The following is a 20,814-nucleotide window of genomic DNA, read 5'->3' as shown; positions in this document are numbered from 1 at the left end:
TTTGGTTTTGAGGTAGACATATTTCGACGTTTGTGAAATATATACACATGTTTTAAACTGTTTATGTTGATTTGACTGCATGTTTTTAGTTTTCGTGCCTTAATTTGCATAAAAGAATTTGTACAGTCATTTCGCATCCTGTCCTTTTCCTATCATCTTGAAAACTTGTGTATATGCCATTTCGTACTATGTGGATGTTTATTGAATGTGAAATTTCGTATCATTTGGAAAATGGATGTGTGGGTCATTTCGTATCATTTGAAATACACTGTACCAAATGTTCACTATACCCAGGTGGTCATGGTTAAGCAGTTATATATATTATAAATACTGTCTCATTGATTTGTAGTCCATATATCCTGGTATTTGTATCTTAAATTAATACATATTGATGTATGATGTTTTCTATACGATCAATGGCAAGAATTTCATTCTGTTTTAGGACTAGATATGGTATTAAATAATGTATAATTGTATGCAAACAAATAGTTCATTCATTTTATTTTACTGTTGAGTTGGTCACATACAATCTTAAATCTTATGCAAATATGATAAGTCATGGCTTCCGTTGTCAATAAAAATATCAGCTTGTATTCACAGTATCTGTCGGCAGAAATGAACTGAGCTGGGGAAAATGAGGTTGCGTCAATCTTTTAAAGATGAGGATGAACAGTTGAAACATCGACGACCTTCACTCCAATGTGTATATCTTGTATAACAAAAATTTAAACTCTATCATGTTATCTATACATGCACCTACAGTTATCTGATATCATGGCTTATATTATCTAATGCAGAGATAACTAAATGAGTAATGACTATAATTCTAGTCGCATCTACGAACACACATTAATATCTCACATGTTTAAGATACCTATGGCTACAGCAATCTTGCAATATATTTCATTTCAAATTCTTGAAACTGAAACTGAAGAAAGCGACATATTAACAGTTGCTACAACATAAAACATACTGAAAAATCCCATCCTTAAACTTTAGAAGCAGTTTTAAATAGTTTAGTTTTTGTTGGGTTATTAGCAGAATGTTGTCTTTTAATTTTTATCCTTTAAATTAAAATCTGTAATTTTAAGATAAAATTAATTTGAAATGCCACATTTTGTTTAAAAAATAATGATGATAATAATTCACCAAGTATGTTGTAATATGAACAATCAAGGAATTGGTCAAACCTATTTTCAACGTTAAAAGTTACACAAAATTGGCGTCCTTAAATGGAACGTTTACATGCCCACTGAACAATATCTTAATAAAGCGTCATGCAAATATTGCACTGCTTCGACTATATATATAAAGGCATAAAGAAAAACAAACAGTCTCCAAACATAACAAATTTATTGTTTATTAACAAATCAAACCTCAGTTTTGTATACAAAAAACAACCGTAATCACAATTGTATTCTTTCTGAAACAAGACGATTGTAAAGATGATCAAAAGTAGACTATTTCTTTTATTGTGTCAAGGTTTGATAAGCAATACTTTTGCAATGGAACGACTCTTACAATTGTACAAGTGAATACATCATTACAAGTAGATTGTATGTAATCACACAAATATTTTGGATCTTCTCATTATTCACATGTAATCCACATGTTTAAATATATTTAGTTCATAGTGACAACAGCTATATAGTTACTACATTTTTTATAATTATTGGTTTATCTACTTTTAAAACGTCTACAATTCGTGAGTGTATAACTATACCTTTTTAACGGATTTTAAATAGTGTTGAGGATTTTTTGTTACTGTATAAATTTAATGATAACCATGTTAACGGTTTTTGTCGTCCGGATTTGAAAATTGAATTCAAGTTTCTTATAGCTGTTAATATTTTTGTAATTTATCTAACATTGTTTTGTTTGTTTTGTGCGGCAATATAGTTCAAGTTTTATTGTAAAATTTTGAGTATTTTAAAATTTTCGATTAGATGATGATTGTTTTCTGGTTCGTGAGTATTAAATGTGTTTATTTTTTTTGGCACCGAAATGGTTGACGTTGGTCTGTAAAACACTCTTCTGGTCTCAAAGTTTGATGTGTCCCTTCTAATTTGTTTCTATGGTATATTTTCTAGTTTGTAAATGATTGCAAAGTGTATGTCTCTATTAATGGTTATGGGGTCTAACATTTATTTGTTTGAGAAACAAAATTATATTTCTTTGTAATACATTGTAACCGTTATAATCTTGATTTCGTATTGTCTAATCGACTTCTTTTTTTATTAAAAAATCACTTATTCTGATGAATTGTCTACTTTCTGTACTTTCATGAAAAGTCATATTGAAGATTGTTTATATGTTGATGCTTTCTTCAGACTCTAGTATTCTCGGTTATACAAAACCAAATCACAAACAGAACAAACCATACATGTCATTTCTATCTGCAATATCTGACATATTTAAACATTGTTTTTAAGATCTGAACAGTTTGTTTGTTATATATCTACATGTATAATTAATATAACTATATATATGATATATCATATCATATGATCTGCAAATACATTGTACTGTTCGGGTTGAACATTTCTACCCATAGAATTACTCTGGTTACCATTTTGATCATTATCACGTGATTGTTGCTCTGCTGTAAGAATATTGAGGCTGTTGATAATTTTATTCAAACCATCATTAAATTCAGTTCTCCCTTCTTGTTTTTCGTCATTAATATCATTAAAACCTTTGATTATCTGATTCAGACCATCATTTAGTTTGTCTTCAGCTGCAGCTCTTTTCACTTCTGTTGTAATTAATCGTACACTTCGCTTCTTAATGAATCGTAGAATAAGAATTCCAAGCTCTAGAATTTCACCAAGGCTTATTACAGACATGCCGACCCATAGTCCAAGGGATCCTCCAATATCTGACCAAAAGTTTTCAACCTGTCGAAAATCATCACTTTATATATTAAACAAACATTCTTTGATTTTTATAATTATAACAGTTCTCGGTATATTTTTTTTCATATGTAATGGATATATGTATATAATCGCTATACTTATCATTCAGCTGAACTAAGGGTGGTAAATGAATAAGTACGTAATACCTCCGTCGGTGATACTAATGCCGTCATTATATGGTTGATTACCTATCTGTCATAGTTAGGTTCATACCTTGTGGTTTTTGATTTTTTGATTTTTGGTCGGGGTCATGATACACTCTATTTATAAGGCTTTTTTCAATTATAATTTTATAATCGTTGTTTTTGTAACCAAGTGGTTGTCGGTTCTTTGAGAACTTTTGCGTTTTTTATTTTGCTTCACAACATTGAATATCATTGAATTGCGAGCGTGTGTTTTTATGCATGTTATACGTACTGTTTATAAGTCCATTTATTAAAATTTAAAGGGCGAGAATTGAAGTCTCTAAAGATGGTTTATCTCCGTCTCGTATTCAAGTGATTGTCCCGTCTCAAGCCAAGAACATGTTCATTTGTTTTCTGATAACATATCTTAATCGTTTTGTATTTTGATGATTTGACTAATTATAATTTTGCGGTTTCTGATTTGTTCCATACATGCAGCAGAATATGCTTACCCTGGTTGGTGAATTTTGTGTTGCTCAGTCTTTAACATGTTTATTTTGCATGTGTTGTTTAACTGTTGTTTGTCTTTTCGTCGAATTCGTGCGTTTTGTATGCTTTTGTCTATCTATCTTCAACTTGTAAATTTTGATTCTATGCTTTTGCATGTCTCTCTTTAACATGTATATTTTGATAAATCATTTTATCGGTCTTTCATCAACATGTTAATTTGATTCTATGATTTTGTCTGTCTCTCTTTAACTTGTCAATTTTGATTGTATGATTTTGTCTGCCTCTCTTCAACTTGTAAATTTTGATTCTATGCTTTTGTCTATCGCTCTTCAAATTATTAATTTTGATTCTATCCTTTTGTTGATCCCTCTTCAACATGTCAATTTTGGTTTATGCTTTTGTCTGTCTCTCTTCAACCTTTTAATTTTGATTCGATCCTTTTGTCGATCTCTCTTTAACATGCATATTTTGTTTCTAACCTTTTGTCGGTCTTTCATCAACATGTAAATTATTCAATGCTTTTGTCTATCCCTCTTCAACATGTAAATCATTCAATGCTTTTGTCTATCCCTCTTCAACATGTAAATTATTCAATGCTTTTGTCTATCCCTCTTCAACATGTAAATTATGCAATGCATTTGTCTATCCCTCTTCAACATGTAAATGTTGATTCTATCTTATTGTCGGTCTCTCTTCGACTTGTAAATTTTGATTCTATCCTTTGTCGATCCCTCTTCAACATGTTAATTTCGTTTGCCATGCTTTTGAAAAGAGTTTTTTTTTAGTTTATTTTTTGTTTTGATTAGTCTGTCTCTCTTCAACGTGTACACTTTGACATTTCCTTTGGTATTTCTTTTGTATTTTTAAATTTATTTCATAACATAGTAATGTAACTCTAGAAGATAAAAATTACCGTGTAGGCTAGTTCCTCTTCAATTATCTCTTCTTGGAGGGAAGAAAAATATATGTTGATAAATAGTAAGCTTTCCCTGTTAGAACAAAAGACATTGATCAGTAAATTGAAAGTGCAGGTTGTCAACCATGATAATAAGAACTTGTCAGTATAAAACCTATAAAGTCATATCAGTATAAATAAACTCATCATAGATACCAGGACTAAATTTAGTATATACGCCAGACGCGCTACTGTATATACTGACAAAGATTATAATCTTCATATTAAGGTATTTATGAATGTAGGCAAAAAAGGTATTAATAAAAAGGAAGACATTTGGAACTACTCTTTATTGCATTCATAATATTCTACTACAATGTATATTATTTACTTGGTATTGCAAATTCGTGTCTTAATGCATATAAAATTGTACTTTTACTATACAATGTTGTAATTTCTCCACATAGTTTACACGAAAACGTAATTAAATTTTTTGGGCACATGTACCAACTTTCTGAGAGCCTTCACGTGTTCATGTATTTCATCGATGAAATTTGGCATCGCACATTTCCGGAAATTATAATGTTCCCGAATAACACACGTCACCGAGTAATCTTTATATTCTCTAATTCTATAACAACGTATGGGAGGTTGCTTACAACAGAAACTTTTCGTTTTTTTGTATCTGTCTTGATGTGCATATCTTTCATTGAGTAATAATTTTGATAGTCCTTTTTGTTCCAAAAAGTTACTTGCGACCATTCGTTTTGCAGATTAGGACAGAAATATAAAGAAACGCTTGCGACGACAAATAAAGTGAAGGGTAATTATTAAATATTTACTTGAGATGTAAGAAGCAATGCATTTCCACATATTTACTAAAATATCCCTTTGGTATAGTCCGTCCTTTATTTTCAGAAATTTTCCTCATTCTATTAATCTTCATGATGTTGACCCAAATATATATTTCAGAGACCTTCTAATTTTTAATACATGACCAACCGGATGTATCTTCACCAGGACCTTATTGCGATATACATTCTGGTGGATATGATTGTCTAACTAATGATGGGTCCAAGGCTAGAAAGAGTTATTCATTTTGGTTTTAAAAAAAAACTATCAGTGTAAATTGTATTTACCTCATATCCTGGTATGCCACACCTCTCTGCTTAAGAATTGCATCCAGTACTCCTACGTAACTTTTTCCTGGCCAGGTTGTCATGGAACGAAACGTCCCATATTGTATCTCGCTGTAAAGTACACAAAAAATAACAATAAACAAACAGTGATTGTTTGACTAAATATATTTAAAATATCTAAAGCGCTTTTGGCAAATGTGTATCTATTGTAGGTTTATTTACAACTTCATATATGTAAAAACTCATGTTGTACAAAGCAGCTGTGGAGAAAATGTGTCCATCAATCGTCGATGGAATTGTTTTTCGCATTTTCTCAAGAATTGTGAACATGTCTTTTAGCCAGTATGTGTAATATACAAAGAAACCCATTAATACACCAAAACTGATTAAAAACATTTGAATCAGCCGATCATCCTTTTTTTTACAAAACGTTGATAATGTTAGAATTAAAAAATAAACAATATTAGGTCAATGTGAGTAGATATAAACTTTTTTGAATAAGGTTGAGAAACTGGGGAAGCGCTAGGTTTTACCAAGTCCTTTCAAAGTTAAGTTATGCACAAGAAATATTGACTCATCCGACGCAGCATAGATATAATAAAATTCCTGCTAAATCAAAATCATATGGTGAGTAACGTGAAGGTGTCACATGAGCGCTAATGAGAACCACCAAATATGTATATCTTCTATATTAACACATATCCATAGCCCTCTTAAAAAGAATCGTTACGAAACAATTGCAGGATTACACAACTAAAAATACAAAACAACAATGCATTACTAGGTTTGAACACAGTTTATAATACATATAACAGACATCCGAAAAAAAACGTAGTCCCGCTAACAAGTTTAACCCCTCCACATGCTGTATGTAAGTGCCTGTCCCAAGTCAGGAGCCTGTAATTCATTGTTTTTTATGTGTTAAATATTTGTTTTTTTTTCTTGTTTTGTATATGAATTATGCTATTAGTTTTCTCGTTTGCATTGTTTTACATTGTATTTTCTGGACCCTTTATAGCTGACTTTGCGGTATGGACTTTGTTCTTTGTTGAAGGCCGTACAGTGACCTTTAGTTTTATGTGTTATTTGGTTTCATATGGAGAGTTGTCTCATTGGCAATCATACTACACTTCTTCTTTATATATTCACAGTGGATTATTATACATAACAACGTCTCATCAGTGATTGCTATTTAAGATATAGAAACAAATTATTACAACATTGATATCTGGTAAAGTTGGAAACAAATATGTAAAACATTGGACTTATCTAGTAGATATAATCATACCTGCATGGGTCTTTACAGCTGCAGTTTTCGGTACCCTTTTCAGCGTTCGCCATACACTGAAGCTCTTGAAATATATAAAACAATTTTTACTCTCCTGTTCATTTTTATGATTTTGTGGCATCAGTCTAAAGACAGTAGGGTCAGTAAGACCCCTTTTTGGCCCAAAAATTTAGCAGTTTTACAAAATTGTGATAATGTAATCATGAAGCTATTTATCGTTTAACAGAACGAGTTCTGCTACATAAATACGGGCTGTTTTTGACAATACAATGCACATATATCGGATACTAGCATCATTAAGTCATGCTAAATTACTGAAATTTCCACAAAGTTAGCATTTTAGCTAAATTTTAGACGGTTTCGGTCTAAAATGAAAGTGGCCGCATTCGTGTTCATTCATAATATTGAAATGAAAGTTGTATTTGACGATAATTCATTATATATATAAAGGTTGAGGATGAACTCGGATGCGGCCACTTTCATTTTTGACAAAATCCTTCTGAAAAGTGACGATTTTTGGCAAATTTGATAGATTTTTCATATTTCAGCTTGAATTGGAGCGTTTCTAATGACTTCCTCAGTTAGAATCTTTCACAAAAACTAATTAAATCGAGTGAAATAGACACTTAAGAGTTTAAAAAGTGTCTAAAATATTTCGTCAGATGAACTTCAAAATTGAGGCCGAAATCGGCCTTTACCGGACCTACTCCTTTTTAAGTTCAATATTAAATATATTAGACAACAATCACAAGTATTGATATTTTGCTGTATATGATAAGTTGTTATTAGTTCCTAAAAAATAAAAGACATTGATATGTGTTATAAATCTTTCTTTGAAATACAAATCTTCATAAACATAAACAAATAGAAGAATTAAGCAAGTTATTAGAAATATCTTGACATAGAAAACATGATTATGATTTAAACTGTTTCTTTGATTTGACCTTTGAATACTTTGAATCGAGTACTGTCTATATAAATGATATTTCAATATCTCTGAAACCTACAGCAAGCCATCAATTTTTCTAAAATTTACTTCTGCTCATATATTGATGGTTCTGATAATTAACTATTTAAATTATATTACAACATAAATATCACAGTTATCATGAACTGTAACAGATGTGTTTTCAACATGCAACAATGATGTATAAATTGATGAGCTTAGTTAAATAAACACATTATATAAATTGTACCTTCAACATCATCGCAAATCCAGAGTCCTAGATCAACATTTGACATGGTTGGTGAACAATTACAGCTCTTTTCCACGATCTTTTCTACACATAGTTTAAAGCAGGTCTACAAACAATTACATTCAAGTATCAATTTCAAATCGGTAAAAGTCGAAACATTTGGCTTCGGTTAAATATTTTAGAGGAACAATAACTCTAACATATGCTGACCAGATATCTTAATAGCATAGGGTTTAAACTAGTAATTTTGGGGCCCTTTATAGCTTGTTGTTCGGTGTGAGCCAAGGCTCCGTGTTGAAGGCCGTACTTAAACCTATAATGGTTTACTTTTAAATTGTTATTTGGATGGAGAGTTTTCTCATTGGCACTCACACCACATCTTCCTATATCTATATACATACATAGCCTATATAATTAGAAACTACTTTGATAAGTTGTAATGGAAAGACATCACAGCAATTTCGAATGTATTTCGGGATTATAGATGTCTATTCAAATTTTAATAATATGATCCTAAAAATACGTATTTGATACGGTCTTAACATTCATCATTCTTTTAAGCTTCACATACTTACAAAACCTTGGGATAAACGTAAGTGTTATAAGTATACAAGTTTACATGCTGCATAAACTGTAGTAAAGAAAAAAAACCCATAGAAAACTAAAAACGGAGCAACGTAAATCCATCAAATTCCGGAGGTTTGTTTCCGTGTGCTCCATAAAGGTGGGCAAATCCTGATTAACCTATATTGCCTTGTAACTTATATGTATGCACCTATGCAATCCTTTGTTTACAATCGTTGTGTGTACTTTCCGTATTAATTCTAACAACTATACACTACGGGAGGTGGTAAATTTGTTCGGTGAGACTCTTAATGCTTAAAATATGTACTGCATTTCAAGTGGCCATTTTGATTTCTTAACTGGAACCAGAGGCCGATTCAATCTATCCTTCATACAAAAGGGTTTTTTACAAGTTGGTAGGAAGTTCTTTCGTATGACTGTTCTTGCGGTATCCGTCTTTGTGTCCTTGTAGAACAAAAAACGCCAATTTGTCACTATCACAAAAAGAACTTAAATATAGGAAGGTGTGAGTGCCAATGAGACAACTCTCCATCCAAATAACAATTTAAAAAAAAAAGAAAAAAGGAAACCATTATAGCTCAATGTACGGCCTTCAACACGGAGCCTTGGCTCACACCGAACAACAAGCTATAAAGGGCCCCAAAATTACTAGTGTAAAACCATTCAAACTGGAAAACAAACGGTCTAATGTTTCTAAAAAAAAATGAATTAACAAATTTTAGTTATTGGGGATAAACTAGTGACTTTTCTCAATAGAAGCAAGAATCATACCTGGATGTTTGTATATTGGCCACTGTCATCACATAAATCTTTACTCCCAAACACCACTTTTTTCCTCTCGATTCTCTTCTGTTTGACACACAAATTAATTAGAATTATAAGTTGCTGCTAAGTGACAATGTAAGCAAATAAATTACATAATATGAGTACCGCACATTTATCTTACACTGAGGAGTGACTGGAAGATTTTACAGGTTTTCTTGCAGATCCAAATAATGTGTAACGCCAGTAGTTTGCGCTGCTTGTTCATTATGTTATGTTTATGCTATAAACTGAATACTAGGTTGATAAAGTAAGCATTCCAGTATATCATTACAGAAAAGAAAAATGAGAAAATAAGTATTTCATTATTGATTTGACTCTAGGACAACACGAATAGCGTGCAATGGTCAGATCTGTGATTCGTAATATATTAGTCCTTAGAGTATAGGGTAAGGGCTACACGGTGTCATTTAAATGCTACTCAAGAACCATATCTAGTGGTATAACCTCGTATATAAAGTCGTCGATTAAGTGGTCAAAGTTTTATTAACCATGCAATCTCCATCGATAATATTGAATATAAAACGACAATCCTGATATTCTTATGGTGTTTTATATGGAAATGTTATGGTGTTTACGTGGGTATAAACAATCATAGATCACAGTAATTATTAAGACCTTCGACAATGATCAAATCCCTTGCAATATATAAATCTTTGTTGTATATGTAAGTGTCTTAAACGTCATATTTCATCAAGTAAGCTAACCTTGTTTGTCAGATCATAACCTTCTAAGTGACCGAGGCCATGACGCCCTTCCAAACACTAAATTTCAAATAATCTTTGCCAAATCAGTTAACCTATGTAGATTATTGTTTACTTTGAACACATGTAATTCAAAAACAAATCTGGAAGATTTTTTAATAGAGTTGCCCAAAATTGATTTTTCTTATTTTATTATGTTACTTATTATCAACTTACCTGAAAGAGCGATATATCTGTTTTGAAGCCAGGTGATACTGCGAAGCCATTACTCTGTAAATACGGTCTGTATCCATTTTCATGTATTGATAGTATAATACCCGGATCATCAGCCACGTATGGTATGTAATCACTCTGATTCACGTTCAGAAATAGCTGAAATGCTGAAATGGATAAATCATTAATTGAGTAGTTTAAGAAAACTAAAAATTTATCTGAACCAAACTACCAATAGTATGCAAGAGGCCAACTAGACGCTATTTTATCAAAATTGGTGACCACGCTCGGAAATTGGTGTCAATCATGCACAGACCTGTTCGTTCTCAGTATATCAGTCAGTGTTGTTGAATTATGACCAAGATTATGTTTTAACAACTTATCTCTGTCATTTTATTTCACATTTGGATATGATGTGCATGAAAAATAAAGCATATATTTATGTTTAAATTTCAAACTGCTAAAGGCAGATCTAAATTAGGTGAAATAGAATGGAAATAGATACGATACAAGAAACGATGAGGCGAATATCCATCGTAGGTTTGATTGGTTGTTGATATAATATTGCAATTGTAGTTTTTAATACATACCAAATAAATGTCCAACGTGCTTGGCAACTAATGGCTGGCTCGGAAACCTATAACATTGTCCATAATATGGATCATAGAATGGGACAAAGAAACTGAAACAAAACATAAATACATTTTTGGTTCACATGTGACAACTATAACATATGGAAAACATGCTTCTTGTTTTGAACATCTTTTAACAATTTAAATACATTGACATGTTATAACAATTACAGTGTACTCATCTTCATAAGTTTAATCAAAGAACATAGGCATATACAAAGATTACACATTAGTGTACCATGACTATCAAGGTTATCTTAGACGGTGTATAAAACATATTCTTGATGTTAAAAAAATGGAGAATACATCATGATCATGTTATTTGCATTTTGCCAAAATACTAGATTGATAAGGTTCTTCCTTTTGCTTTCAAGTACTATCATGTATGGATAAATTCAGATGTTGCATTTGAGTCGTTGACTTTTTTTCCTACATAAACTTTACGCTACGACTATTCTATTTTTAGGTAAAATCTGCTTATTTAGTGTTCCGGAACAAGTCAAAAGTGAAGGAAATTGATCTAAAATATGGATGGTAAATTACATTTGAATTATAACCGTGGTGATAAGTGCCATGTATATTCCATATACTTTCTAACGTCATATATTAACATGTCTACTTGTTGAATTATAAAACGAATGTTATATGTTCGCATTAAAAATATTCAATTTGAAGACAGGTGATATATCTGGATCTACTAAGTAATTTGTATTTACATCTAAGATAATTCAATACTTTACTGATATGAAGGAAATGCTGTTATTTCAACGCCAAAAAATCAAATTTGCGATTCAGATGCCACAAAATGCGGGATTATGTTTCATGTACTATAAATGATGAGTTTTAACTAATCAAACGTCTATATTCTGTCTCACTTTCAACGTGTCTGAGCTAGTAACAAATGCCTTTTCAAGGGGTCATATAGTTTTCAATTTGCTTTAGTTGATTATATCACGACATTTGTATTATGTGGTTATAAATATGTACTTAAATCGCATAACAGATGATTAGAAAACAGTGGGCTTTCTATACTTTGTAAAACCATCTGAGATCTATTTGACATTCAATTTATTCAATTTATTTCTGTATTTAACCATGTTTAATAAGATTAACGGTACCAATTTTCTTGCACCAGATGCGCATTTCGACAATACATGTCTCTTCAGTGATGCTCGTTGCCAAAATGTTTGAAATCCAAAGCTTATATAAAGGATGAAGAGCTTTAATCCAAAAGGTCCAAAAAGTATAGCCAAATCCGTGAAAGGAATCAGAGCTTTTAATATTTGTAGCCATCATCTGTGTTTTGTAAGCATTTTACAAGTTTTGCTGAAAACCACCTATCATACCAAAATTGGTCCAACAAAATAAAGAGCCAAAATTAGAACGAAACAAATTGAAAACACGAACACAAAACTATATAAGAGACAAGAATATCCCACAAAACAAAGCATGGGAAACAGAGAACAATTCAAAAAATATATATAGACCCAGCATTTATAACTCTTCTTTATGAGACTGTCATATAAGGATTAAGAAAGGTTTCCATACAATTAATAATCAATAATTAAATTAACAATAACCTGATACTAATTGCACAGAAAGCCTTGCAATTAACAGGTCGAGCTGCAGATGACATTAAAAAATATAGTGAATCTAATTTAGCGTGTCAATAAATGTTTGTGTGTAATGTTGTAGAAAAGCCGGTTCCTAAATTGATTTACCTTGCATTACATAATTCACCTTCATATCTGCAACTTAAAATGAACTCCTTGAAATCCGAAGATAACTTTGGTATTTCGTCTTTTGTAATGTTGATATCAAAGTAATTCATTTCTCTTCGAAACTCTTGTTCGATAGCTTCAAGTAAAATTAGTGAAATTAGTAATTGAGTAGACAATTGGAATCTACTTGATCTCATTTGTTGAGTTAAAATTATACTTGATCGTTTGTATCTAAGATCTTGTCTCATTCGAAACATGAACTTAAGGTTTATAAAACTCCTAGGACAAGCTTGGATTATTTCTTACACGTATTAGACACAACAATTATCTTTAACTTCGAAATTGATTGGTAAGCCATCTGTTTCGATTCGGCGCCACTGATGAATATTCTGTATACAAAATGTGCGTCCGGCGTACCACATATACGCATGGTATATTGGGTGATTTTTTAACATATATATGTATCATTCAAATGAAAGTAAATTAGAAAGTTTAACTATTCGTAATTTTTATTTGCTCTTTTCAGTTCACTTATATAGCATATGTATTAATTTTTTTGTCCTGTTTTTGTCCATCAGTTGTTGGAAAGTTGGTAATTGTCTTGTGACAAATTGTCAGGTTTAGGAGAGCATAAAAGAGATTGATGGTTTCCTTGAATGTTTAAACAGATTTGCACTCTTTTATCAAATGATAAACATGTCTTATTTGGAGACCTCTTTAATTCGTAACGTGCTTGAATTACAAAACTATTAGCTTTTCAAAATTAATCAAGAGAATTCGAATTACATAAATTAAAGATGAAGCTATTTTTCAGTCATAAACAACATACATAATTCCAAAAACAACATACAATGAGAATATTATCAACATTGTCTCATATAGGTTATCGAAAACGAAACTTTAATGTGCTTGTAATTAAACATATAATATACGATTTTCCTATACATACCTTCACTTTGAAGATCGTCCTTATGGAATGATGTCTGGATAAGAAACATGCAAGTAAAATACATATAGCAATCAGTTCTTTATTAATATGAAACTATAAAACAAATTCTATAACATATATCGATCAATAAGTAGCTTGGTGTATTTGTTTTTCTTCTTACAAGCAAAGTACTCTTCAGTTGTGAATATTCCAGTATTCCTTGCGACAAATTTTGATACAAAAAAAAGAAAAATGTAATTTTGTTTTGTTGTAACATAAGTAAAGAATTTTGAATAATAAAACTCCATTATAATTGCAAACATAACCAGTCTAGCATTTTATCAATCGTATGATATCAATACCAAGTAAAAAATAGCAGCTTTTAGTTTTAGAAATCAGAAAAGTCGCATTATCAAAAATAAAATGCCTGCATGTGCAATTGCTGATTAATCATAAGTCATGCTACGCGAAGGTTTAAGTTAATGTTGCAGAATTAATTTGTGTTTCCTGTTGATTTCTTAACTAAATTTCTTATTATAAGGGCTATAGTTATGGATTTACAGAATACAAAAAAATCACACAACGCAATAGATTAGAGAAAAGTAGGCCATAAGTATAGAATAGAGATAAAAAAGGATAGAATAATGCGGTGCTAAAAAATCTACCTACAAAAATAAAAAAAACCTTAAAAAAAACAAATTTCACGCATCATTTTTGCATTCATTAATCATATCGTGTTATCGATGATAAAAGGCTTTTACTTTCGTTTAGGAAAAGAAAATGTATCAATTTGCCTTTCAGTTATGGAAATGTCCACGAGGCATCTACTTACAAAAACATATCAGGTGCGCACTACGACAAATTAGAATAAGTCAATAAAATATTGAAGTGTCAACGAGGCATCTACATACAAAAATATATCAGGTGCACACTACGACAAATTAGAATAAGCCAATTCAATGTCTGTCCTAATGATACTCCATTAAAGCACCTGCTAGATAATATTGGACTTAACGTCTTTTCCAAAATTACTTTAATTATCATACTCTATCAGATATTGTGTGGCTGTCTTGTAAGTATAGAAATGATGAGATGTGATATGGGTGTCAATGATACAACTACAAATTCACTACCAGAAACTAAAGAATGCGGATTTACTCAACTCTAATACATTTATGGCCTTCAATCATTAGCTAATTCAATACTGTTAAGACGAGAAAACTGCCTCTGGCTAAAAATCCGAAACAATCCAGAAGAAGAAAACAAACGACATGACATGTTAGAACCAATAAACGAGTCATACAGTTGGCAGTCAACAACGAATGATAACCACTACCCTGAATTGCAGCTTCCTAGAACAAACATATGTCAAACCTTATAAAGAAGACATAAAAAATATACCAACACAAACAACTCGCTGTTACAGAAAACTAGTTTACATTCAATTGAATCTAATACACTAATCACATTTCCAAAGACTAAAATATTGATCAGTACACTACCAATTCAATTGATGTAAAGATGTTCAATTGGCGGAGAGAATGACCTTACAAAAATATCGTTTCGACAGGATTTAGAACTAAATGTGGTCAGAACTATGATAAAAAGTCATTTCATAGGCAATAATACCATATCTCTTTATTTATATACATGTACAGTGTAAAATCGATAATCGCTTAATAAGCTGGAGTGTCGGTGACGGACATTGAATGCAAGCAAAAGTAGTTTGTCGATGTTCAAATCACGCAATTCGATTGGAAATGGAGACATCGAGGAAACTCATTACCAAAATATTGACCTGAACTGCAAAAGGACCTTTACCACACGTTTCATTTGAATTTTTATTTGTGTTCACTTTTAACTTTCATTCTCAAACTAACGCGGGTTTCTAACACTTGCTTTAATAAACGAAAACAAAAAAATATACCATGAAAGCAATGCTTTAACTTGGTAAACAAATTAATAAATCTCAAAGAAGGAAGTCATTAAAATTTATAGTTTGACAGGCTTGGGTGTGGAAAACAGCTAACGAATGATTATCTTTTATTGAAACAACTTTATTCTTTGATGGTGACAATTTAAATCTTTCCAAAATATTATAAGCAAACACAGTATACAATATTTATTTAAAGGTTCATTCAAAACATTCGTCCCTTTCCTTTAGTTCAATTTTAATGAGCAGGGAATGTTATTTAAAAAGATAGATTAAAACAATATGCAATAAATGGCCTACGTTTGGTTACGGACATGAAGTACATATAGAATCTGAAATACGTTGATAAAAATGTAAAGGAAATATTGTTGTGTCTTCTTTGTGTGTAGTTGAATGTCTTGAATATCTATGAACTATAAAGGTTTTTTGTAAATGATATCGAAAAAAGTCTGAATAAGGTAGATCATTCTTATCTCCTTTTATATTTCTTTCTTTTTACTGTATAAGCATATACTTTAATTTTTACTATACATACATTACGTATATCAACTGTTCCATTTTTCAAGCCTCGAACTGCGTTGTGGTTTCTTTCTATTATCTTCATTAAATGATTTGCTAATTGGACATCATCTTTGTATGCTTCTATCTTTCTATAGCTCAGTGGATTCAAGTCGCAGAATGATATAGACGGAAAATAAGGATCTGTATTGGAAATTGACACCTTTCTGTTTATCTTGTAACTGAAACAATTGTAGCGATTCATAGTGTCTGCTATCTTACACATTTATCAAAACTTTTGAAAATATTCTATAACTTATAGTTTTAGTATAGTTTTAGCTGTTTCATTTAAATTATATTCTCTGTCAGAGTAAAATAACAAAATGCTAAATTTATTTGTCAAATACATTCAACAATATAACTGTAAATATATTGCCAGGAATATTTCTATGGTTTATTTGTATTTATATCTCACCTTGACATTAAAATTGCTTTTAATTACTTCTGCGCTCTCCAATTATTTTTTACTATCAAATCATAAGCAAAGATACACAATTAATATGCTTCAGTGTCCACAGTTTGATCAAACAAAAATAAACTAGGAAACAAAGAAACAAACAATTTAGATAGGAGAGTAAGGTCTACAGAATTAGAATAAAATTTTATTTTATGCGTATTATGATTCTCCCGAACGTCCATGTTAAATATTTTAACCCTTGACGAGATTAAAAATACTTAAGTAAATTTTATTCAACTTAATAAGTGTTAAAAGATGTGTCCGTGTTGGCATGTGACTTTATAAATAGAATAACAATGTCCAAAAAAACATTCACATTAAGTCAATGAAATACAGGATGCAATAAACAATACAATGTTTTAAAGGTTTTAGAATAAGAATAACAGTAGATTACAAATATTTTATTTCAATAATCAATAAAGTAGACAAATCAAGGTAAGTTAATAAAAAAAACAAAAACAGAGGTTATCGAATAAACTCCAAAACGGCGCGACGTATTACGAATTTTGAGGGAAAATATCAACTAGACTGGATGAGTTAAATAAAGTGATGATGCACAGTTTTAAATAACTCATATTTCAGAAAGTGTTTGCATCTGAAATAACCATGTGAATTCGAGATTTTGAATACTACCGAAACTGGAATGTGTCATGAAACTTTATTTTTATTCTTTTCTAAAAATGGACACGGATGGACGATTTTTTATTTTAATTTATTTAATGTGATATTTTCAACTTCCGATTGTCAACTCCCCATTTCTCAGCCAGCACAAGTATACGATTGTCTTATCGCATGACGTTTCACGTCTCGGGTGATACGGTACACTCGTGCACGTGCACACTATACAGCCTGTAATTCTTGTGCAAAAAATGCTCTAACATTCTTATGTTGAACAACAAATGAAATTGACGCTACGAGAACAATATTCTGATCTATAAATTTACCGATTGGGTTCTTTTTCCCACTTGAGACATTTTAACCGATTATGGATTGGCATGTTCTAGATACAGGCATAGCAGGAAAGGCTTTTCCAATTAATACAATCGGTCTCGCTACTTGTGGATTGCATGCTATCCTTTCAAATTTTTATGAATCGTCTGAATTCGTCTTCTTGATCGAATAATGATATTTGATCATTTGTAAACAGCTTTTTCCATCTAAATTTTAGATTTTTAGAAACTTACCATCAACACAAGTGTATTAAGAGTGCACGTTAAACGCATGTATCGTCTACAAAAGACTTATTTCAGAGAGGTTTTGTTATATACAGTTAAGATAATATATTCCCGGGGTAGAAAATACTCAGTTTGCAGTTAACATGGTTAATGCAAAGATTGTGAACTGATAATTTTTAATTATGACAATTTAAATGATAATTCACTACTAGCATGTGTCGATACCCTCGAGAAACTTCTACTGTTTTCATTGACACTGGCCGAGGAGTTTGATACTGATAAACAGAGGCGGAAGATACCAAGGGGATATTCAAACTTATAGGCCGATCACAAACTGACAACGGCATGGCAAAAAAAACCGACCACAAACAAACAGCAGTATTCAAAACACAAGATAAAATACTAAAGACTGACCCAAAATACACTTCACCCAAACATTAAGGGTAATCTGAGTTGCTCGATATATCATTTTTGTATAACTAGTATTCGAAAAGAAATTGATTAACTTAATTATACATGTACCATATCTTATATATAGCTAACGTTATTTATGTGACCATTTTCTTCAACAAAGATTATATTCAGCTCGTTTGTATATTTGATACTATTAACAATACCACGGGAATACCAGGACTCTCATTAAAAATCTTTCACAATGCCTTATTTCGATTAAAATCGATCGATGTTTTATTCTGTTGATGTTGATACCATGACCATTTGAATATAGTATTAATTGACATTTTTAATTTAAACACTTGCCATTTGTAATCAAATATTATCTGTGTAGCATCATCTAGGGTGTATTCTCTAAGGACTGAAATAATGTAAATCAATGAACTCGTGATTGAACCTAAATAATGTTGGTCAAAGATTCCGACCAACATTGTTAGAAATAAATTCATGATAGTCAATACTAGTATTTGACTCTTTATAACATGTTTGTACGAATATAACAACCTTCATAGACTCTAAAATAAAACTTTATACTGCAAATATATCCTCTCTGATTATTTTTTTAATTTGTTTCTTCAAATGATTGCTTTCAATAAAAGAGCCTATATCTCCAGTCTGACGTTCATACATAAAGATGACTTAACTTGAGTACATTAGATCAAAAAGCTTATTTTCAAATGTCAAGGTCTTTTTAAAGTAAACCATCGTATGAGCTATTTAACAAAAAAACACTTGTTCATGTTTATCTTTGATCGCCACTGATGTAACTCATTATCGTCGAAATTTGCATCTGTCGGAACAAATATTAAGCCGGGTATCTTTGATGAGTTTTATTTGGCACAACTTTTCGGAATTTTGGGTCATCAATGCTCTTCAACTTTAGACTTGTTTGGCTTTCTAGCTTTTTTTTTATCTGAGCGTCACTGGTGATTCCTGTGTAGACAACATTATAAGCCTGGAACCCTTTAATAACTAATTAGTACATGTTAAATATTTATCACCCTTATTATACATCATCATGTTAGTAAATACCGAAACCATGGATCTTTTTAGAATTATAATCTTTTTATAAAGTTGACCTTGTTTTTTTAACTATACTGTATTACCACAATACATATTTATAAAATATTAACGAATGATTGTGAAGCAAAAAAACAGTTAACTAGCAATGTTTTAGAAACGTTTAACAAAGGAGGATAGTACCAGCGTTGGTTAATATCCCGGTATATGATTTTGAATTAAACAAAAATATACAGAAGTAATTATTTGGACTAAGTTTGTGATTTATGTTGTCATCTTTAGAGGTTGATCCAAAATATGCCATACATTGCCAAAATATCTCTACAGTGGAATAGTTTGGACTAAATTTTGTTCGAATGTACCAATCGATGCTCAATCTTTTGTGTATTATTTGGTGGATGTTTGTTTTCTTTTGTCGTATTTTGTTTGGTCTGATTTCTCTCGTTCTGGGTTTTAGTGCCAGCTTCAGTGACGTTGACAGGATATGGTGTACAGGGTGCCATCCTCTTCCATTTTCCTTTTTCATCTCAGAAACGTTCTTGTGTCTCTCAACAATTAGGAGTTTTTATTGAATCAGTCAACACACTTATAATCTAACTTTTTTTCTCCAATAACGACCTAATTTAAACAAAAACCTGTCTCTGACCTTGGTCTTTTTTGTTCAAATTTTAAGAATAGAATGTGTCGATCTTAATATAGTCAAAGCGACATTTTGTGTTATCATAATTTCAAATATATAATGTTAATTTTACATACCTGGAAAACTGAACACTGAGTATATAGATTTGTCTGATACACATACTGAAACTAGTCATTACAATACATAACCATATAAGTCGTCCTATCAAAAGTTTACTAGATATAATCCTGTTTACACCATGAAAAGTTGTATACTCTGCGAATCGTCTAAAAAGATTTCTCACTTCGCTATATATGGTAGTCGTCATTTTTCTATTAAACACTGAGCATGAAAGATATCCCGTAAACAACCTGATTGTTTTGACGCTATTATAGCACTGATCACTGTTAATATCTGTAATTCAAATTTGATGTCATAACATCAATACCAGGTTAATACAGCAATGTATTACACAAAAGAAGCAGAAAGTTATAGTTGGTATGTTATGCTATCAAATGTGATTTTACAGACTTGAGACTGTACTATTCGAATCTTTTGGGATTCTACGTAATCGCGTGTTTATAAAAATCTCATAATGAATTTGAAAACATTGTGCCGATTGTTGAATCTCACAAGACTTCTAGACATTGCCTGTTAAATCCAGAAATATGTAAACATAAATATTCTCCCAAATAAGGTAATAATTCAATATCTTATTAAGTTTGGTAACCATGGTGATAAGAAAAACAGATAAAAACAATTGTTTTGAGTTTTCAATTTAAATTTGTTATTTAATCTTTTCGTGTCATTTAACTTATAAAGCATCTCAGATATTAACTGAAATGTCATATATTTTGTATTCTATATTGGTAATTACAAAAAGAAAACTGCAAACCTTCTGCAAATTAAAATATCAATTTGGCTTA

The 20,814-nt window shown here is 31.0% G+C and overlaps 1 protein-coding gene across 1 annotated transcript; it reads right to left on the bottom strand.

Moving 5' to 3' along the window:
- Positions 1–1,346: 1,346 nt before the first annotated feature.
- Positions 1,347–20,267, bottom strand: LOC134681843 (acid-sensing ion channel 2-like). The gene is made up of 12 exons (XM_063541485.1): positions 20,026–20,267; positions 16,142–16,346; positions 13,695–13,728; positions 12,746–12,881; positions 10,983–11,074; positions 10,396–10,559; positions 9,425–9,502; positions 8,069–8,174; positions 6,873–6,936; positions 5,585–5,695; positions 4,464–4,539; positions 1,347–2,897 (listed from the first exon to the last, which is right to left on the bottom strand). The coding sequence occupies exons 1-12, from the start codon at positions 20,214–20,216 to the stop codon at positions 2,496–2,498; spliced, it is 1,659 nt and encodes a 552-aa protein (XP_063397555.1). The 5' UTR covers positions 20,217–20,267; the 3' UTR covers positions 1,347–2,495.
- Between the last annotated feature and the right edge of the window lie 547 nt (positions 20,268–20,814).

The sequence above is a fragment of the Mytilus trossulus genome, chromosome 8 (genome assembly GCF_036588685.1).
Source record: "Mytilus trossulus isolate FHL-02 chromosome 8, PNRI_Mtr1.1.1.hap1, whole genome shotgun sequence".
NCBI lineage: Eukaryota > Metazoa > Mollusca > Bivalvia > Mytilida > Mytilidae > Mytilus > Mytilus trossulus.
Note: the sequence above shows the minus strand (reverse complement) of the source record. Positions and strands in the feature narration are given on the sequence as shown.

Bases quoted from the DNA above. Each gene is read 5' to 3' on its own strand.
- LOC134681843 (XM_063541485.1), bottom strand. From the start codon at position 20,216: ATGACGACTACCATATATAGCGAAGTGAGAAATCTTTTTAGACGATTC. The intron at 10,560-10,982 runs GTATGTATTAAA...TATCCATTTCAG, and splicing joins GCACGTTGGACATTTATTTG to CATTTCAGCTATTTCTGAAC. The intron at 8,175-9,424 runs GTATGATTCTTG...AATTGTTTGTAG, and splicing joins GCCAATATACAAACATCCAG to ACCTGCTTTAAACTATGTGT.